At 38.3% G+C, this 22,917-nt stretch overlaps 1 protein-coding gene across 5 annotated transcripts in view; it reads left to right on the top strand.

Moving 5' to 3' along the window:
* The window catches only part of adgrl3.1 (adhesion G protein-coupled receptor L3.1), a 135,033-nt gene extending 112,867 nt beyond the window's left edge, over positions 1 to 22,166 (top strand). The window contains exons 19-26 of one of the 5 annotated variants that reach the window (XM_072383332.1): positions 135 to 226; positions 4,631 to 4,799; positions 6,023 to 6,151; positions 11,217 to 11,310; positions 16,072 to 16,200; positions 17,202 to 17,219; positions 17,878 to 18,180; positions 19,596 to 22,166. In XM_072383332.1, coding sequence (XP_072239433.1) covers positions 135 to 226; positions 4,631 to 4,799; positions 6,023 to 6,151; positions 11,217 to 11,310; positions 16,072 to 16,200; positions 17,202 to 17,219; positions 17,878 to 18,180; positions 19,596 to 20,239 — 1,578 coding nt within the window. In that variant the 3' untranslated portion in view covers positions 20,240 to 22,166. Of the gene's footprint in view, positions 1 to 134; positions 227 to 4,630; positions 4,800 to 6,022; positions 6,203 to 11,216; positions 11,311 to 16,071; positions 16,201 to 17,201; positions 17,220 to 17,877; positions 18,181 to 19,595 lie in introns of all 5 variants that reach the window. The other 4 variants (XM_072383329.1, XM_072383328.1, XM_072383331.1 and 1 more) reach the window with 4 other exon arrangements.
* The last annotated feature ends 751 nt before the right edge of the window (positions 22,167 to 22,917 follow it).

Below are 22,917 nucleotides of genomic sequence, written 5' to 3'. Positions count from 1 at the left end.
CCAATTACAGCTGGAAGAGAAAAATAAGATGATTTGTACTGTTTTTGAGCCTTTTGCAGCAATGACACTGTGTCTTTATTAGTCTCATCACTGCAGAAGAATAACTTGCATATGTGAATGTCTTTGTTTTTCAGCTAAATGTAATCTTCCTTGGTATTGCCCTCTATAAGATGTTCCATCACACAGCCATCCTTAAACCAGACTCTGGGTGTCTGGACAACATAAAGTAAGTTCCTCTATTCTGCCACCACAACGCTGTTCCAAGTGTTGAAAGCAAGTGTGATTATGCATGTGGGTGTAAATTAGGCTGAAGGAAGAGTTGACACTTTGGGGAATATGCTTTTTTTTATATTAGATTCTATTCAATCTTTCATTTCCATTTGAAATGATTTTGATTAATTAATTTGTTCATTTCTTTTTCACTGAGTTTGTCAATATAATTTTTCATGTCTGCTAGGATGACAAAATATTAGCTTTCACTTGGAGAGAGATTTGGATCGGAAGATTGAGGAGTGGATGGGTGATAGACAGCGTATCATTAGTTGTTTTCAACAAAAACTGATTTGGGTGGACTGGTTCTTTGCAAAGCCAAGAGAAAGATGAGCTGAGATATTGTTTTTATGGGGTAAATTATGTTTATGTGTTGTAAATAAAACAACAGCCCCAAATAATGTATCAATAATCATTGGCCTAAACCAACAGAAAGTGTTGTTGACAGAATTGTTTTATTAGTTTCACAGCAGTATCTTATGGCACAGTGAAAATATGAGGCTCCTTTTATGATTAGAGAGTTCCAATATTTTATGTAGTTATGGAAAGCATCCATCCACACAAAAAATGTACAAATTTTGGATTGAAGAATCCAAAAATGAAAAAGAGAAATTAAAATAAACTTTTAATGAAAAATATTACTCGTGTAGGACACAGATAAGACTTCTACTGTCTGTAAAATAACAGCTGTGACACAGCTCAAAAGTCAAGGTGTTGACAGCAGAACATTTTTACTGTAAAACTGTGAGTCTGTGTGGGGCGATCTACCTGTCTGAAGTGAAGAAAAGTACAGAGTGTAATTTACCCTTAGGTCCTCACCCATCTTGTCTCTGCCGCATAAGTGAGGACTAATTAACCCCATTAAGCAGCATGTATTTTTTAAAGTCAGAGGAAAGACTGTCTAACAGCTAAAAGCAACAAACACAACTTGAGCTCCTGTTAATGGATTGTCAAACTCAGGTTTGACAATGATGAGTTCCTTTGAAACATGTTACAGACAGGTCTGTGTGCATACCTTCTGCCTCCTACAAATAAGACAGATATTAGTTTTGTTTTTATTGAAGTGGAGTTGTTCGAAGTACTTACGTGTGGTCAGTGCCTTTTCTCTTGTGGACAGTAGTCAGAGCACTCTTAGTTTGGAGAAGCAGACATGGAAACTGATGGACAGAAGATGGACAAAAAGCGAATCTTTGCCGTATAAAATGACTCAAACTTCAAAAACCTAAAGCAGTTTGACTCCATTCTATATTATCAATATTTTCCCCTGCTTCACTTTGACTTTAGACAAGTATTTACATTGGCACTAAATATTCTAAGCCAAAGAATTTTGTGTTGCGTCAGCATTGCACAGTACTGTACAAGCAGTTGTTGACTGGTGACTCTGTGCTACCTGTTCTGATGTTTCACTCATCAAGAATATGTAGTGCTATAGAAAATCAGCATATGATGCAAAAATAGTATAGTATAATGTTTCCAACTGCAATTTGTGAGGTTTGATTTTGGTTTTATGGGGGGAAAAAATCCCTCCCCCTCTGTCTATTTTGAGCAGCTCGGCATGTCCGTCAGCTCCAAACTGAGAGGTTGCTGACCACTGTTTACAGCAGGGAAGACACTTATGTGTCATAAGTACTTCATACAGTCCTACATTAAAACAAAGCAATACTAAAGAACAAAAAAATATTAACCTTTTAAGCACGTCTTTAGGATAAAGTTTTATGTCAAACTTTTGTCTGTTTTTTTGTCTGTAAATTTAGGATGTAGGTGGAACCAATAGACAGTTAGCTCAGCTTAGCATAAGAACACTGAAGGCACAAAGAAACAATTTGCATGTCTCTGTTTAATGGCAACAAAATATTCATACTAGCATCTCTAAAGTTCTCTACTGCTTAAAAGGTTATTTTGTCATTTTTTTATTTACATCTCTAAGTTATACATAAACAGAATGGAAAAATGACAACTTGTGCTTTCATGGGGACTATGTGCTATACTGCAGTTCCGCTGTCGACTGCACACTATTTCTTATCAACTGGAGAGATAATCCTGCATGCAGTTTCAAATGTCACGCTTTGTATTTTTTCCTTCTATGGATTAAACAAAATGATAATGGGTTGATTATTGAGCATTTGATTTTCTTACCATTTAGTTTTTATGCTAAGCTAACCAGCTTGTAGCTCTAGCTTCATTCAGTTGCTAAACCTGCATAAGTGGCTCCAGTCTTTTCATCCAGCTCTGAAGAAAGAAAATGAGCATATTTCCCAAAATGTATAACTATTCCTTCAAATCTAATATCCATCTGTCTTTTTTAATGTCACCGTGTTGGATGAAGCACATTTCACCTTAATTTTGCATAATTTTGAGAATTTCCCACTAAATTCATCTTATATTGTTTTCAGTCTTGTTCCTGATACCCATGCAACCCTTACAGAATATTTTAATCAAATCTTCATTTCTATAGTACAGAGTTTCTGTCCAGCAACTCACTAACTAGCTAAGATTTTGTCATTTCTTACTCCAACTCAACTAAACACAAAAAGTCTCAGTATAATTCACATAATTTGTTATGGCTCGAAGCTCAAGGACTTGCTGAGCTCAGAAATTGTAATGTAAATCACAAAATGACTCACTTGTTTCTTGAGGTATCATTTAGATATTATTGCCAATGCATCTTTCATGACAGCTGCTTAAGTAGAACTTAAAGGGTAAAGTGTTTCAGAAAATAAAGACAAAAGCTGATTTTTGCTTTTCTGCAGTTTAGACGAATGTCATAAATGAACCAGATGAAAGATGAAATTCAAAGGAAGATTTATAATTAAAGGCTTTTGGGTCCTTCTTTTTCTTTGTAATGACTTTCCTTAGTGAGCACACTTAAGGCTGGCTAGATCTATTTTACTTCATTAATCTTGTCTTAATGTGGTTAATTTGTTCATTAATCATCATCATTCTCTTTTTGTCTTATATTTGTTTTTCTTCCCTTTGTTTTCTTTGTCTCTTTAACCTCAAGCCATCATAAGTTATCTTTGTTGTGGATTGGCTCTGGTAAGGCCACTTTCCAATCAGCTGTTGTCTTCATACAGACAATTTGGTTTACTTGTCATCTTATTTGTCTATGCAACCTGTTTAAAGTCTATACATTAAACACTGAACTGCCTTATAAAAGGGATTTCTTGTGCATTTGTGATTTCTTAGGTCCTAAAATCTAACAGTCTATTGCACTTTTGATATACTATAACTTAGCATGTGAATTCAGGGAAAACAGCTGAGAGAACCTAAGACTCAAGAGAGCTTTGGAGGAAGAGGTGAAATGGTAGAAAAGAGAAAGACGAGTGTACCCTTTATTGAAGAGGGTCATCAGACAAGCTTTATTGGAGGTTCTGTCTCGCCTGAATGGTGCCACAGAGGGCAACGTCGAATCAATCACCTCAGTCTCACTCACTTACTCTCCTCCTCTGTCTCTCTTCCTCCTTCATGACTCTCCTAATATTTTACCCTCTGTGTTGTTCTCTCTCCATCCCTCCTCTTTCTTTCACTGTCCGCTTTCCTTGTTTCTATCCATTGCATTAGAGGTGACCACAGCCCAGTCAGCCAATCAAATTAATGGTCATCCTCTCAGCTGTGGCAGACCCAAAACTGTGACCTTTTGTAGGAAATGTCATTTGTAATGGCTGTAATGTCCCTCTACTTACTGCCCCGTGAAGCCAATCACATGGACACATGCACACACAGAGACACATTTAAACACACATACATTCACACACACACACTTAGGCAAGGACTTGCAAATGATATACATGCCTCAACATGACCACATTTCTTTGGCATTTGGCCTATGACTCATTCTTCATAACCTTTATTTGAAATTGTGGTTCACATCCTTGAAAACTTTTTATTTTAGATATTAGATTACATTACACTGTTATAGTCATGATTGCACTAAGAGATTTCCAGACACACTTTAGGCTGTGAAAATGTTTTTTTTTACCTCCTGCCATGTATTTAGGCTGATGAAGTTTGGCTGTATCTTGATAAAAGTGTTATGTAGAATATTTCCTTTTTCTCATAGTGTAGTGTCTTACGTCACCTAGATTATAAATTCCCTTCCCTTCTCTAGAGATGAGATCTAAATGAGGAAATCCACCCTGACTAGTAAGGATATAATTCCTTTAAGCAAAACTCCCACTGTTTCTCCATCCCTTTCCCATAGTGTCAGGGCTTTGAATGAACCATATCTAATCCCTCACTCCTGGTCCCACACCTATCAGCCTTGAATAGTTTTTCAAATCCCAGAGAAAAGACCAACTTTGCACGTTTGAATCTCAGTTGCAAAGAACATTAATCCATTTTCTATTCTCTTCTTTCAAAGGTCTTGGGTGATCGGTGCCATAGCCCTGCTGTGTCTGCTGGGCCTGACCTGGGCTTTCGGCCTAATGTACATCAACGAGAGCACCGTGATCATGGCGTACCTGTTTACCATCTTCAACTCTTTGCAGGGCATGTTCATCTTCATCTTCCACTGCATCTTACAGAAAAAGGTGAGTCAGACAGACAAAACTAGACAGAAATGTGACAAATGGAGAAATACAAACACTTATAGAAGCTAGCAATAATTAGTGGTGACACCAAAAATATCGGCAGAGCTGCCACTGGTTTGATCAGTCAGTTCAATCAGTTTGCTCAGTTCTCACACTTTTTCTTTCTATCGTCTGTATTGCCACAGGTAACAAATTGAGGTTCTTATCTTACAGCTTGACTTTCATTTTTCAGCAGCACAGAAAGCTTCTCGTCGTCGTAATACTCAGTTTTAATTACTCTAAATATTGGCCTCAGGGGGATGCAATAAATGTCTATTTGGATGTCTGACTGGTGGTGGTAACAGTAACACACCCCTGATGATTTCTATGATTTAGTCCTTCAGCCTCGCTAACACTCTCCTTTTCTCTTAAAGATGTCTTTTGTGTATTATTTCTGGTAGATTGACAGAAAAGATTATTAGAAACTGTGAGCACAGATGTGTTACTTCTTATACATGAGTTATATGTGGCTTCCAAGAAGAGCCAACATATCATGGGATATTTTTACAGGCTTTCCCACACACTGTCGGTGTCTGTGAGAGCAGAATATGAGTAGAATATCGAAAGCAAATGCATCAAATGCTTAATGCCCTCATCTGGTTGCAGTCCTGCAGAGAGTTTTAAGTGTATGACTGGTGAATAAGTGTATGTGCATGTTAGGCTGTGGGATCAGCTATCCGGAGAAAAGTCCTCAGAACAGTGCAGAGGTTTTTTTTGGCCGCAGCCCAACGCAGTTTCTCCCAAGATACATGAAGCAACTCAGCGCACAGCTGTTCAAACAGAGCATGTGGCAATACACGTCTGCCAGTCCAACTAGCTTGTTAAAAATCAATTACAGTCTTATTTGTTCTAACTTGATTGGGATCTAAGTGCAGATGCTGTGTGTTTACAAGTGCATCATATGTCTCCCTAAAGGATATGGCCATTTCAGATGGCTTTTAGGGTGAATGTTGACTGAGGAAAGTTTATGAAGTTAATCTTTTAATGTCCAAATTTCATGGGTTCAGTGTTTACTCAGGGAATTTGAGTAAAAAAAGAGTTTGTTTTTTCATACTACATCACACTGAAAATATGCTTCAGTGTGCACAAGGTTAAGGCAGAACATCAGTCAATCCCTTCTCCTTTCTTTAATGTGCTTGTTCAACGCTCTTACAATTAAACGTACACCCCCCTCCCCCGCCCAGGTGCGCAAAGAGTACGGCAAATGTCTGCGCACTCACTGCTGCAGCGGCAAGAGCGTGGAGACCTCCATCTCGTCCTCCAGTAAGACCACCACCTCGAGGACCCCGGGCCGCTACTCCACAGGCTCACAGGTGAGCTTACCTGCCTGCACACCTGGACGCTACAGCACAGCAGACTCTCAGGTGAGGCCTTACGGGGTTTGGGGTTATCGCTACCCTGGTGAAAAATAAATGTGCTGAGTCTACTAAAATTTGGCATACTTGAAGTTTTAAATTTGGTGTACTTGAAGCCACACTAATCATCACTATACTTCAAGAGTGTTTATGATTAGTTAACTTGAGGCTCGCTATTTTCAAACTAAATTTGTACTGAATATATTTGAATTGTAATTAAATTGTAGAAAAGCGCAACTTGAAGTATATTTAGTGTACTTTTATGTGCTAAAGTGGAACAACTTTAAGTATATTTTAAGTATATGACTATATGTGCTTAATTAATAAAATTTAAGTGTACTTTGTTTGTATTATAAGTACATTAAAAATTATTGATAGTGTCTTAAAAATATATACGCTTTATATTTTTAATATATTCTTACTGTGGTAATAATATGCTTAATTGTATCTTTATTATCTTAATTATATTCTAATTCCAATTACCAAAAAAAGCATACTTTGCAGTTAATAGTCAATATATTTTATCATTACTTTGCTATACTACATTCTTGCAAATGTATTACCAATATACTAAAGGCTGAAAGATTTGTGGGACTACTTGAAAAATATGCTTTTATGTATTTGAACCATATTCAAATTATAATACTGAAAATAATACAAAAACTTGTACTATCTCTAAATGTATAAACATTTACGTATGGCTTTTAAACATTTTCATTATAAAAGTTATAACACATGTTCAAATATTGGTACTTCAGTACACTTTATAGAAATAGGTCCATTTCAGGCAGCAGACCTAAACATTAAACTTTAAACAACACTGAGGAATACTGAACAATGAAAAACAACATTCCTTATTATTGCACTCCTAGCCCCTCTCACCATACAGAAACACACACAGCACATGTTCCCTTTTTTCTGTCTGAACTGCTCATTGTTACACTTTCGTCTGATGGCCGCACGCTCATCAGAGACACTCCAGAAGAACGGCATCTGTTAACCGAATAGACAAGAGATACTGTAAGTCACGCATCATATTCGTAGTATTTTTTAACAGTACATCAGGAAACTCTGAGAAATTGTATCAATATGGTATACCAATATTGCTACCAGTACATAGTCTTTAATAATAGTATTTAATAATTACTGGTGGTCTGTTTCCATGTGATCTAGCTGCTACAGAAATCACAGAAGCTTTTAAATAGACTACATGTAAGTCAAAACAATGACATACCTGTAATAGCCTGCACTTTGGCAACATGTGCAAGGCCCTCCTTTGTGAATACCAGATCTATTCAGCCGCAGGAAGGCCTCTTTGAAACCATGCAGCCTGCCAAGGGGTGCTGCATATGGGAGAGAAAGAGAGGACAAGTTAGTTAGATTATCTCTACCTACTTATGAGGAATGAACAACAATGTGCTTAATTTAGTCTTTACTTGGAAACACTGCTAGTACATATAAACTACTAGAGAGTGCTATGACCAGTGGTGTTGAGGTTCACACTGACAGCAAGATAATTCATGACTGATTTGTGAAACATATAACCTATAAAATCCCATCACTTTATTGCTGACCCAATTGCCAACACAAGACGAAAGGGTCCATAGTGCAAATATAGAATTCTTAATGAATGAACTGTCAAGTAATGCATACATACATTGAGCCCTCAATTACAACATACCATTTAAATTTCACTGTCCACAGGAGATGATGACGATAAAGATGAAGGGGTCTCCCTGAACGAGGACACCAGTGCCCAGACACACTCCCTCATTAATTTAATCATTTCTGGCAGGTCTAGGTGAATGTACTAATAAGTAGGAAAACATTTGGTTTGTTAGTTAGTCAACGTAATGGTACTTAAGTTCAGTACAGGACAATAATGTGAAAACACCCTGAATCATTGTTTAAGAGTCATCCTGTGTTCTGACATGTCAACCCTTCTAATTCCAATCTGAACACCAGCCATGAAGGGATGACATGATTTCATTCATTCCAGGTGCCATGCCATGACCAGTATTATCATCCGTCAGCTTCAAGGGACAATGAAATACCAGGCAGAAAGGAGAAAAAAGAGATTAGAATCACATCAAACCTCATTACGGCACAACACACGTACACAGAACCTGATGTGAGGAATCGTGGGAGGAAATGGCCTCAGATATAATGTTGTGTTCATTTTGTATGTTATAAATCGGGATTATTTTATGCTTTTTCTAGATCCCAACAAACACGACAGACACACTACTACTACTACTACAGTTAGTCCAGCTGTTGATTGATGATTATATTGTTAACTATATTAACTAAAAGTAAATTTAATAAATTATGCTCAGTTGGCATGCACATGACAGTTTATTTGTGGAAATATGATGTGTAACAATTGCAAGATAAAGTTTTCCATGCAGTTGGGTGTAAGATCTCTGACCTTTGCCTGACCTATTCATTCAATACAATATCATTTTATCATAATAATATAATATTTAATATAAATGTACTTGTTGTTCTCTGGGCTGAGGAGAAACCCAGCTCTTCATCTGAGGCATGGTCCTGAAACTTTAAAAAGTGAAAAGAGAAAATAGCCGTGAAAAGCAATACAACAGAGAAAGAATTTGTGTCTGAGAGTACACAACAGCTAGGAAAGAGGATGACTTACAATGTCATGCCAGTGTGGACTCCCGATGTATGTGGCGTCCTCAGAACTGGGACTGGGTGCCGGGTGTAAAACCACACATATTGCTGCCTTGTTAACCCTTGCTCGCTTTCCCTGAAGAAAAAAGTTTATATAGTAAAAGTAGGAAAATGATTAGTTGCATCCTGAAATTTGAGTTGTACTAGAGAAAAAAAAGATATATCACAGCAGTTGATGTTGGCATTAACTATTATAAATTGTAGTCATGTTTTTAAAAAACTAAAATGAACAAACTACCTTAACAATTAACAGAAGAAAGAATGCATAATAGATGTTCACAGGACGAAAAGATTCCGTCCAATTTTTCTCAAATCAACACCTGTTAGTGAAGTGTCTGAAGGACACCACAGTGTCTGCTGTTGTAAACACTGCAGCCACTTGCTCAAGAAAAAAGTAGGCCTTACCCCATGAACGCGTTGTGGAGATTCCTCCTCAGAACTGCAGTGGTCATCTTGTGTGTTGAGGGCCCTCTTCTGAGACAGGGAAGTCTTTAGGTTTTGTAACACCTGGTCCTTGGCTGCCTGTTTAATCTTGGTTTACTTTGCCTGTCAAAAATGTTTATAACAAAACGACAAAAATAAGACTCATCACAATGTAAAATTCTCACTAGCACACCAAGCCTAATTAAATCCAGGATAAATTTATACTATAAAATAATTTCATCAGCACCCTGACAGACAATGGAAGTAGAGGTGCAGTAGTAGTGGCGAAGTAGTAGGTATTGATCATGATTATAGATCATTGATTATGTAGAGCACACTCTGCTGACCACAATGGAAAACTTTCTCAAATTGTGTTTCTTGCCAAATTTTGGCGTCTTGACTGTAAATATTCATTATTAGATTGTTCATTTCTGCTCGTTGTTGCTTCAGTGCATCCTCCTGGCTGGTGTAAAAAAACTATTTTTTTAAATATAGCACATTGTTAACGACTGAACTAGTGGTTTCCAACTTTTTTGGATTTTGGAATCCTACAGAAAGCTCTGTGTAATCAGGTTCACATTTTAGATGTCTTCTTATTTAATCTTCCATTAATTATCTCACCACCCCTCAGATATAGCCTATTTGGTGTCTCCGTATGTAAAAATGGATAAACAGTAGTTGAATCTATCTGTAGGCCTACCTCCGGCAGCTACAACACCAAAATGCTGCTACATCGTGATGTTTCAGTATTATTCATCTAATGTTGTCATATATAACAATATATCAGTCAGAGGGAGCAAATCAGTACATTTACATTTAATTTGATAGTTTATCTACATTTTACTGCAAATAACTTTGCACGTTAGCTTTTTTGCATCCCTGCTTTCCTCCTCGGCCCATATAGCCTCACCAAGAAGGAACAGATTCTTCTTTGACACGAGTTATTTGTATGAATCTGATAAAACGAGGAGAGTAAGAAAAACTAAGTTTAGCCCAGACATTCTTCCCAACAACGACAAAATGAAACAGTTAGCTGCTAGCTTGCTGAAAGAGTTGGGGAAATAATAGGTATTATCCATACTTGCTTCCAAATAATAAGACCTTTGCAGCCATCGTCCTCCGTGGTTCTTTACTCGTGGGACATTTCCTTTCAATCCAATTCGCATCGTCATCAAGGTCCAAATTTCAAATAAGTACACTTTAGAAATTATACATAACTTTCACTCAAAGTATATTTTAGTATAATATATTTCTATAAAGTGTGATATAATATAATTATTTTAAAGTGTGTTATAGGTGATGTTAGTATACTTTTTATATATTTACAAAAAGTACAATTCGTGTGAGTACATTTTCAGTATAGTATTGAAAATAATTGAATACTTGAAATACAATAAAGTACTTTTTTTTCACCAGGGTACACACATTCAACTTGTTATTGATTATTTATTGTGGGCAGATTTGATCCCTGAAAAATACATGCATCATTGGATTGAATGCCACTAAGTTTTGTTTGCAGACATACAGCGTGGATTCTATTTACTCATTTAATTAGTTTGCTGAAAGTTAGATATCCCAAACCCCGACTAACATGGGTACTGTTGCTGACATTCATGTATACTAAGTGAGAATGACACTGATGCTTTATTATTATTATTCCCTGTCTGTTTATTTTATGTTGGTGACTGCTTTGCTTTTTCCTTTACTCCCCTGCACTAATTTGCCTTTCTTTTGCACATCATATTTTCTCACCATATTTCTTTGCCCCCCTACCATGTTCTAACCCCTTCCTTGTCATCACTTTTTCCCATCATTATCTCTGCCTACCTACATCCCTTTGCCTTTGCCCATACTTTCTTTGCTCTTCTCCCTGTCTCCTTCTCTCTTGCTTCTTTTCTCTTGTGTATAGAGTCGCATCAGGAGGATGTGGAACGACACTGTGAGGAAACAGGAGTCCTCCTTCATCACTGGAGACATCAACAGCTCCGCCACGCTCAACCGAGGTAACCATTGGATACCTATCATTTGCATCCACATCACTGTCACCATATCTACTGTGTTAATAGCAGGTTGTGCAGGCAGCATACGCTGTCATTTGGCAACATAGAGGAAGTCCAGTCTGCTGATAGCTGTGTCGTAATCTTGAAGAGTGGATGTTTAGGAGACTGAATTTTGTAAATATTATTACTTTTTAATCTTGTTTCAAAGGGTGACTTTAGAGGAAGGAGAGACAGAGGCAGACTTGTCAGAAGTGAATCATCTGTTAGTTTGTGGTCGAATTGTAAATCTATAAGATAATTGTGCAACTGGGAGTTTCTCTTTCCATGGGTAGATGAGTTTTTGAAATATTGTGGTTAAAAAGAAATCAATTTCCTTAGTGTGTGTTGTAAAACTAAGCTGAATACCTTTATTTTTTTTATAGTAAGTGTTTCAGTTACACTATACTAATGTTGTTTTATTACAGTTTCAGCTGTAAAGTTTTGCATATCAGGACACCGCAATCAGGTCCTTGCCATGTTTTAAAATGAGTCATTTCAATCTTAGATGGATTTTTATTTATTTAAGAAAAATTATGCCAAAGTGTAGGAGCAGTGTGTGAAAAACATCGTACATCCCATGATTCAGTAGCTTGTAAAAAGACATCTTTAAAAGCAATCATTTGAAATAATTATTTTCTGTATGACCTTATCAGTCGTACAAGAAATCTGTGTTGTGTAGGAATTTTGGCCCTATCTTCTCCACTGTACGGTTTCAGTTAATTTGTTTTTCCACAGCTCTCTTTAGGTCCCACATGAAGCATTTCAGATAGGTCGAGGTCTGGACTTTGACAGATTGATTCTTTTCTTTTTCAGTTATCCTGTTGTAGATTTGCTGCCGTTTTTGGGATCAATGTCCTGTTTCATGACCCAGTTTCAGCCAAGCTTTAGCTGTCAGACAGATGGCTGCACATTTACCTCGAGGATACTTTGGTATACAGAGGAGTTCATTGTCAGTGACGTCCACTCCTGGGAAGATTTACAACTGTCTTGAATATATTGCATAATGTGAATAATCTTTCCCAGTGTAGAACGGTGGACTTTAAATTGTTTGGAAATTATCTTATAACCCTTCCCAGGTTGATGTGAAGCAACAATTGCTTCTCTGGATCATTGCTGATGTCTTTATCTGAATGCTCCACAGCAGCAAAACTTCCATTTTGATGGAGACGTTCACACCTTCTGATGAGCATTTGATGAGCAGCCTCTGGCTGCTACTTACCTTCTTAATTCCTCTGGAAGCTGTTAGAGTTTACTTAGTTTTTCACACATTATTCCTGCATTTTGGGTTATATTGAGTTAAATCTGCAATGACAGTCCGTTTCATGTGTTTCTGATAATCTGAGTTTAGAGAATTAGAGGATTCTTCACACTGGTTGGGATATGTAAAACCTTTGAACTGAAAGAGGAGATGCTGTCCTATTCCTTTGACTGTAACTGAATGCAGAATAGCTTACACCATGACACATTAATAGAATTGTACAGTAAAACGTTTTCTGCTGATTTCATAACTTTCATTTTACTTCACTCCAGAGTAAGGCACTGTAATGGACTGTAGGAACAGAGTCCAGAAGTATGACTGTCTGAGGGCCATTGTAATAAGGGTGTGGATACCCAAATGGCAAGACAGTTTGAGACACACACACACACACACACTGGACTGTGTGCTGCCATTTGTTAGTCTCTAAGCTGAGAGGTGGCCCTCGCTTCCTTCAGGCCACTAATAAGCTGTTAGCATGACAGATTGATACTAAAGCAGGCACGGTGTATGTCAGCACTTGAATTATCACGCACTTAGTGAGGCAGGGCTTAAGAAACTCACACCTCTTTCCTCCCCCCAGACTTTTATAGTGTGTTGAACAGCGAGTAGATTTTCAAATGACTAGATACTGTGACATATTGAGTGAGGGTGGAATTACATTAAATGATTGCAATCAATTCATTTAAAAAAAAAAAAACATGGTGTTAAAGATGTCTATATTGCTAAATCGAGATGTGCGCTTCCTCTACTGTCTCTTAAACAACACCAGTTCCCCTGAAAAGAAATAGTTCTGTGGAATAGCAGCAATGACGGTAACATAAGTTGACACTGTTTCCTTAGAGACGCGCAAATTTTGCCAGTCAAACACACCTGAGTAATGGCAGCAGCCGCTGACAATGACAGAATAAGACCTAAAGAAGGCAGTCATATAACTGAGGTGATATGGAAATGTGTGTCAAACACACATTGAACAACTACACAACATATTGATGATATTGTCAAAAAAAAGTGATGCTCTGTCATAAAGCATACGTTTAGCTTGTCTCAGTGTTGCAGTAGCCACAGCCTCGCAGTCAGGTTGTTGAACCATTTTTTCAGACAGAACATGTTTCTGATGGACTTTTTGGGCTCATCATCTGTGACAGCTGTAATCCTGGGCTGTTCATTTCTGCAGGAAAGACATCAGGAGGCACTATAAACTTGTTTTCAGGTATCAGGAGTCCATTTCCTCAGTAGCAGCTTAACATCTTGCACAAACCTTCAGAAACTGCGAAGGTTAACTGTGTTAAAAAATCACGCCGCAAATCGAAATGCAACGAAAACACTAATTAGCCAATGAACTCTAAGATACATGGTAAGCTTGTCATGTCACAAGACCGACGTACTTGTCAGTCACAGCACATAGCACATAATTCTACTAAATTGTATTTCTAAGGGAAATGTTCTGCCTGTGAAAAGTCTTATTACTTCATTTTCTATGCAATTATAACATAATACATTCAATTCATATAGCGCTTTTCTAAACAAATGTTACAAAGTATTTCACAGAGCGACAGTTAGAAAAATGAAGCCACATAGAAACAACCTAAAACAAAGCAATACTATAATATATGATAACACTGTAGTGCAGTCATTCAATCAATTAAAAAAGAAAAAATCAGGTAAAAACAGGAAAGGCTTCCTGTTAAAAGTACATTTTAAGAAGGCAATGCGTGTGTGTGTGCTCAGCAGTGATGTGGCAAAAACAAAAATCTGGCCTGTCTGTCAGAAGCTCTCCTAAAAACCAGGAAACCATTGAGGAAACAAAACTAAAACTCTAAATACTTAATTTTTCTAATACTTTGATTGATTCCAATACTTTAGTGATCACACACCTAAGATGTGATGATGATGAGCACACACACACTTTACTTCTTAAAAACAACTGATTTATGTCATTTATGTGTCTACATGTTAGGTCATTGTGCTGTTTTAGCATGTGTCTCACTGAGGTGAGTCCCAGTATCTTGGCCTCCTTCCACTGTAAGCAACATAGGTCTGTGACGGTGGACTTAAATTAGCTCAAATGATAAGATCCAGTGTTAGCAAGGTGGATGATGCAAGTTTGATCCTTCTATGTGGTAATAATTGGTCCTTCCATGAAAATATGGACAAAGAAACATGCAGTACCAGTCGACAGTTTGGACATACCTACCCAGTAATCCATGTAAAGTATAGCTGTGGTAACAACATATTCCTACTGTACTTATTTCTAGGTCATGTCTCGAAGACTAAAAAAATTTAACCATGGCACTATTTTTCAACCCTGCCATGGTCCATCATTCATTTGATTAGATTTTTTTTAAATGAATTTCGCATTGGAGATAAACCAAAACACGCAGTACATTGCTTACCAGTGATTGACTAAACAACAGATTTGTGCATCACAACTTAATATTTTACTTATTTTCTTTCCAAATTAGTTCAACCTGCCAACAGTACATGTTTATGGTCACTTTAATCAGTAGCATTGGTTTGTATAGTATTATTACATCATAGAATTATTTGCAAAAAAAATGAAGAAGAAAAAAGAAGCTGCCAGCTCAGAGATTAAAGAGAGTAAATTGACCTAATATTCTTTGAATTAGTACCTTATCAAAATAAATGACAGTGGTCGAAGGAGTCAAAACAGGGGAAAAGTGTGATGTTTCTAATATAAGATTCGATGGTCATCACATTCACCAACACAACCACAAGGGAAAATCGTGCTCTACGCCAACAGCCTGTGCATGAAACTACTGAGAAGTTTTCGTGCCTCAGTTTCACCTCCATGTTCTGATTCTGTAGGACACATATACACACATAGGGTTAGGGGTTGTGTGCTGTTTAGGACACAGTAGAGAACACTATGAGGAGAAGTGGATTAGACCTGTCATGGTCATTTGTCTTCAGATTTTTGTCTTAATGTGTACACAATCTTTCTCCTAGCAGGGGGGAGAAAATGTACTCTTTTTTTTTTGTGGCTCTTTTGTTCATCAACTATCCTGTAGTCATGCCTCTCTGCTCAAGCGTATAGAACTGCAGCACAGCCTGCTCTGAGCTACGCTCATTGTCTCTGTCTTCCGTCCCCTTCCTCAGCCTGTATGCAGTGGCTGCAAGAATGACTTGTCAAGCTTTTTCTCAGCTTTCTCCCTAAACTGTGTTTGCTTGTTTGACTCACTTGTCCTATTCTCTCCCTCTTTCTTCCACACACTCGCTCTCCATCTCACTCTCCTTTCCTCTTTTTTTTTTTTTTTCTTAATCTTGCTTACTTCCACTCTCTGACGACTACACGCTCCCTCTTCTAACCTCTATCTCCACTCTGCCTGTTTTTTCTCTCGAGTGCTTCTCTCTTTTTCTCTCTTGACTTGGCTGTTCCTTTTCCTTTCTCCTCCTCTCTTGCCCCGGCTGTCACTCTTCCTCTCTCTTTCTCTATCTACCTGTACCAGGAGCCATGGCTAATCATCTTATAACTAATGCTCTCCTTCGTCCCCATGGTACTAACAACCCTTATAACACTCTCCTTGGGGACTCGGCAGTCTATAACAACCCAGCCGTGGGCATGTACAACACCCAAGGTGTGCCTGATGTTCCTATTATGAACGTTGTAAAAAGTTAGCTTGTAGTTTTTTATTAGATGCGTTTTGCATGGGTATTTCATTTAAAATGTTCATTATTCTGATGAACCCTTATTACGGTTCCCAAGTGAGGTGAATCACATTCCAAGATGCATGTATAGAAACATTTGTGTCTGTGTGTGTGTGCATGTTATTGGTTGCAGGCTGAATATGTCTTTTATAAGATACTTGGGAGCCATTTAGTTTTTCATTCTGTTTTATTCATGTCATTTAATTTGTGTCATCCATAATTTTGCTTTGTGATTAAGACTTTGGGTTTATGTTGCTCATGAACACGACTGTGAACTTGTGTTTTAAGTGTGAGGTATGCTTTTATTGTTGTGAGGTATGCTTTTATTGTTGTGAGGTATGCTTTTATGTTTTTATCTGTGTTAAAGAAAAGAGAAATAATATGATAGCAGTTAGTTAGCAATATATGTTGAAATTCCCACACCGATCAACCATAAGGCAACACCCCCTACAAGGCAGCAGCGCTCCTCTACGGTAGCAGCCTCCCCAAGCAGGACAGCAGAGGCAGCTGCAAAAACTGCTAAAAATGGCCTCAAAGAGCATGACTTCAAGTCTCAGGCTTTAATCTGGCTTTCAAACTCACCAGATTCGAATCTGATGGGATCTGATGGCATCTGTGGAAAAGCAAGCCCGATCCACAAAGATTTCAGCCCACAACCCATTTGTTGCTAACGTCCCACTAACAGACACTTCAGGAAAACCCTTAAATGGTCTCAGTCCACATCCTGACTCGTCAGAGCTGTGGAGGACCAACATGAGGAGAACCTACTCAGTGTTAGGTGGCTGGTCATAATGTTATGGCTGATTGGTGTATTTATAAACTGTATATGTAGTATTGTACTGATTTTGATTTGTTGCTGTGAAGTTGGTGAGCTGTGTAGGAACTCACCTGTGTGTCTTCTCTCTTTCTCCTCCCTCATGCTGTCCATCAGCGCCATACCGAGACACAAGTAAGAGCTAAACTGATTACATTCATTCTTAACTCCTTCAACAACATCAATTCTTTTTTTCTTCCTTGCTTTTAAAGAAGTCTAACCAAATTTCTCAGTAAGTCTTTGTCCGTCCACCAAATGATTGGAGAAAATGAGTTGTACTGCTGCATCGTTTAGTTTGACACCATTTTAGATTCTTTCCCCAGTAATGCTCTTATTATGCTTTTTTTTTTTTTTAAATATTTTTTTTACTTTTACATTTAAGTCATATTTGAGATGTAATACATTTTACCTTAAAGTTACATGCTTAAAGTTATGATAATTCCTTTTGGGATTAATTTAGTGTTTTTTCTTTCTTTTGTTTAATTTAATTTTGAAGTTCCTTGCAATGTAATCATTGTAACTGGCACATCGAAACATTTTCACAAATTAAATTATTATTATTTCCTTTTTATGTTGTAACTGAGAAAAGGAAGTACTCATTAAGCCTCTCCTAAATATATTATGGAACCATTTGTCCTCCACTTTTCCTTCCAAAAAATGATCATCTGCTTTTTAAGTCCTCAACTCACGGCACGTACTGTGATTTGAAACAATAATTCAAATCTTTGCCCAGACAAACCATCATGTGGTTTATTGAAAAATCCTGATGATTCTTTCTTTTCTCCCCCCTCAGAGGGCATCCTGAACAACGCAAGAGACTCCAGTGTTATGGATACACTCCCTCTTAATGGCAACCATGCAAACAACTACAGCATGGCCAGCAGCGAGTACTTGAGTGACTGCGTTCAGATTCTAGATCGCAGCAGCGGCTATGGCACCCACAGCAACCACAAGGAGACAACCTTGGAGAAGAAGATCCTGAAAGAGCTGACCTCCAACTACATCCCACCTTACCTCAACAATCACGAGAGAGGCACAACAGAGCGCAGTCACAACCTGATGAACAAGCTGGTCAACAGCAGTATGGCCAACGGAGGTGACTTGTGGTTTAATTTCATTTCTAAGATTAACAATCACAAGTAAAGGCTTTTTATCTGGATAGGCTGCTTTATAATCTAACTATAAAGATCTGAATTTGACAAATAGGGACAACAAAATATGTGTTGGACTTTTTCGGTCTGCTATTGCAAACATTCATGCTATTGATACATTTGTAGTAAAGGGATGAGTTTAATCTGGAATAATGAAGTTCCTGGCCACTGATGCGCAGCTAAAAGAAAAACTGTGACCAAAAAAAAAAAAATGGTAATATACTATCAACTTGGCTATGGTGAAATGCCAAACTTGTTGGTGCACATCCACCATTGATTTGAATTAATTTTTGGTGAAAGGTGAGAGGTGAAAAATAAAACCATGAACCTTGAAAAAGTGAGCTAAACCATACAGGCTGAATCAAACCAGGCAATTACCCAGTTAGAAAACAACCAATTAGATAAAAGAACCAACATCCTACATAAAGTTGAGTCTGTAAATGTAGTCCCTTTTAGATGTGCACATGGACGACTACAACCATGCGCAGCAGTTTATTATCTATTATCTTGTGATGCTCTTGGAGGAATAAATCGCAATAACACGCAAAAACATGTGCAATAAATCGCCATCTATAGGTTTACTGTTGTGTGATTGAACATTGGCTAAAAATTTAAATGTACACAGGTGTTTGCACCCTTCAAAGATCTCCGACCAAGACATGGGTCCCAATCCCATGGTAGCCCTGAGGAAGGGCACCAAACTACTGACATTTACTTAATTAAGTCCACTGAGACCAGAGCATATTAGACTTAGGAAGCAATATAAGCAACATATTCATAAAGCATACTAAATTATGTGCAGCCAGCAACAAACAACATGTAGAGATAAGTACAAGGTAAACTAGCAGTAAAACACCTAAATGTTGTACTTTCTATCATGTTTGCACAACGACACAACAAAGTAGTACTGGTAGTATTCGCCTCAAAGGGTGTAACACATAACTGAATGGCTGGAAACAATCCCTCAATTTTTGTTAATTTTATACTTTCTGACAGACTCGCCTAGCTTTGTGTTTTTACTGTAAAGTCCTGCTTTAATCTGCTTTAAGCTCAGTACCAGAGCTGGTGTTAGTGTGGACATGCTGTTTATTTTTGGATTGGCCGCTTCCTCCGACCACACAGTTAAAAACCACCCGATTCCACGAGATTTGTGTTGGGTCCTGTGGTACCAATGGGATCCCTATATACCGTAAGAATCAAAAGAGGCGTGTCTGTACTTTGCTTCAAGTAATGTCTTTTGGGTTCCAAGAAATTTGATGTAATACATCCACATAGTAACATCTGCACTGTTTCTTGTTACTAGCAATGCAGGAATCGGTATAATATGCAGTGTTTTATTATTCCTGCCTATTTCATTCAGGGAGTCTGGCTGGGGGCAGCAGCAGCAGCAGTAGCAGTGGAGTTGGTGGGTGTGTGGGCAGCAGTAAAGAAGACAACAGTCCCATGGTGCTGGACAACCCTGCAGCCTTCCCCCATGAGGAGAACCTTGGTTTGGAGATTATCAGAGAGGAGTCCAATGCGCCCCTCCTCCCTCCACGGCCTCCTCCCCCAGACAGCCACCCCCCACCACCGCCACCTCCTCACAGCTTCTCCCGACAGCGGCGCATTCCCCAGGAGCCCAGCGAGAGCTTCTTTCCCTTGCTGACCAGCGAACACACTGACGAGCACACGCATTCACCAAACCACAGAGACTCACTCTACACAAGCATGCCAGTGCTGACGGACCTCCCAGATGGGCAGATGAACGGTTTAACAGACGGAGAAGAAGACAGCTCCGGGGAGCTACAGCCTTGCAAGAGTGCCACTGCTCCAGAGCTGGATGACGTCTATTATAAGAGCATGCCAAACCTGGGCTCCAGGAATCACCTTCACGAGCTGCAAAGCTACTACCACATGGGTCGTGGTGGCAGTGATGGATATATGGTGTCTGGGAGTAAGGAGGAGTCCGACTCATCTCCCGAGGAGCCACCTGTGGACCCTTCTCACCTGGTTACCAGTCTATAGAGCCATTAAGACTTCTATCCCTCCTGAGCCCAAAATGAACCCTTTCAAAGTTCCAATTAAAACATTCTGTGTTGTTGACTGACAGAGTGAGCTGGCCCGTCCCTGGATTGATACACTGTGCGTGACTTTGACAATAGTTCATGACGACGTGGTTGAGATATCACTGGTCAAATGAAAGGAGGGACTGATTGTGTTGTCATAAATGGTGCAGACTGTGAGGGTGGCTCTTAAAGACACTTTGTAAGCATCAAACAGGAATGGAGTTTTAACTCGGAACAGGAACAGGACGGGGAGAGATTGTGCTTTTCTGAAATTCCAGTTACTTTAATGTGGAATCTTAGACTGACCATAGCCCTGCAAGATCCCCAATATGGACTTCTAGCAGATCCTAGCATATAGTCTCCACCACCACTACAAGGGCGAGGTTCCTGACCCTGGTTAATGGAGCTGCCTGTCTGTCTGTATGTGCGTCTCTGTCTAACTCTTAAAGACACCTACTTGGATAATATTTTCACCTATGAAGGGTAGAGCAGGATATTCAACTCTGGTGTTCACAATATAAACTGGGCCCCAAAGAGGCACCACATACCTGCCAATTAAGTGAAGGATGTATGATATATGCCCTCACTACCAATAAAAGAAAAAAGAAAAGAAAAAAAACTGTAACAGATGGGATATTGAACAATACCCATGTAACGCCGATGTTCTGAACCCTTTTCCTGTTCGTATCTGCTAAACTGGAGTTGTGTCTGGGCTGGTGTAACATTCCTGCAAGTTGTAGTGACTACGGCTACTGTGTATTTCGCTGAAAACAAAGAAGGAAGATTACATTACATCTGACTGAAATGAAGAAAAAAAAAAGGATGATTCTGTTTTTTCTCCTTTCTTCTGTAAAAGTTTTCAGTTTTCAAAGGATTATGAGGAAATCACAAACTGTTTCTATGTATTGTACAGAATACAGATACAGATACAAATGTTGCATATGACTGAGGCTTTTTATTTTTGAACTTTCATTTGCAAACCTTTTGTCTGATGGACTGTGCTGAAATGTCACAATATGTCCTGGTCGGGTACCGACCGTAGAAAGAGCAAGGAACAATCTTTCATGTCATTTTTGTTTTTTTCTTAAATACAGTTAAGCACCCCTTAATTAATATGCATATACCCTACACACACTACACTCTGGTCTTTTTTATAGCAGCACCACTGTCACATTTTGCAAATCAGTTGTTACTATATACTTTACCACTGTGTAGATTTAAAACTAAAGGGAAAGTGAAGTGGTTAAATGATGATCGATGTGGTAGAAAATGAAGGTGCTACACTCCACTACGAGATATCAGACTTCGGGAGTAACATGAATTTTATGAGTGAAGTCGTCTCTGTTGCCAAATATTCAAACTGGCATTACCTTTGCTGCAGTGGCTGATATCTTATTGTCAAGCTCTAAGCTGTAACTATTGGAAAAAGGGAGGTTCTCATCTGTGAAATGCCATGATTCCACCATATCTGTGTACTGAACATGTGAAAACTCTGCACACAACAGCACTGTCTAATGTGGAAAGCCAATGTTTACTAATTTACAGAGGAAAAATTCTTAAGTGTATGAAGTGTAGTTTGCACATGTATTCCACAAAAGCTCCCCCTCCATGTTCCCAAGAGAGAAATTATTTATTTATCTGTTTATTGGTTTAAAGACAGCAAAACAAGCCGGGAGGCACGAAAACTGGCTTTAGGCAGGAGTATATAAAGTGGCACTGGGTTTGTTTTTTTCTTTCCTTTCTTAAATTATTATGATCATGGTTATAATTACAATATTACTGATAATTATTTATTCTTTTTGTATGGGTTCCAAGTTGAATGATCTCATAACTAATATTTGTTGTAACAGTGAAAGTTGTTTGCCAACAAATAAATTACTGACATAGCTTTGTGGTTTTTCTGCTTCTCGATTGCTATTAGTTATTGTATAAGATAACTCCACCTTCAAAGATACATTTCTGCACAAAGATATGTTTACGGTAACTATATGTAACTGTGAAGAAACAATCATCTTGTTTGTTTCTTCAGTTAAATCTTGCTTTTTTCAGTGAGCATCAAAACAGCTTCTGTCTGTAAAAAGCTTTTGAGTGCCTTAGCTGAGAGTCTAATGCAAAACAAAATCATATCAAACAACACATTTTGGAAGATTTCTTACCACCCTCGGGGCGTACATGCATGCATTAGTTCTCCATTTTATAATCCCAACACCAAAAAAGATGGAATGCTGTCAAAAATGTAAACAAAAACAGAATGCAATGATTTACGTATCTCAAAAGGCAATATTTTATTCCACAATGGAACATAGGAAATAGATTAAATGTTGAAAGTGAAACATTTTACTATTTCATGAAAAACATGAGCTCGTCTAGAATTTTGTGGCAGCCATACATCTCATAAAAGTTTGTAAGTGTAGCATTCCCTCTTCTTTTAACAACAGTTTGTCTGGGAACTCAGGAGACCAGTTGCTGGACCTTTGGGAGAGGAATATTGTCCCTTTTCTTGCCTGATATAGGGTTTCAACTGCTTATGAGTTGATGATGCGCCAAATGTTTTTAGTTGGTTAAAGGTCTGGACTCTAGGCAGGGCACTAGAGCACTCAGTCTTGTCTACCACACAGCCAAGCTGTCATTATGAAT

The sequence above is a fragment of the Leuresthes tenuis genome, unplaced genomic scaffold (genome assembly GCF_036924035.1).
Source record: "Leuresthes tenuis unplaced genomic scaffold, fLeuTen1.0.hap1 SCAF_4, whole genome shotgun sequence".
NCBI lineage: Eukaryota > Metazoa > Chordata > Actinopteri > Atheriniformes > Atherinopsidae > Leuresthes > Leuresthes tenuis.
This window is presented reverse-complemented; position numbering and strand designations above follow the sequence as displayed.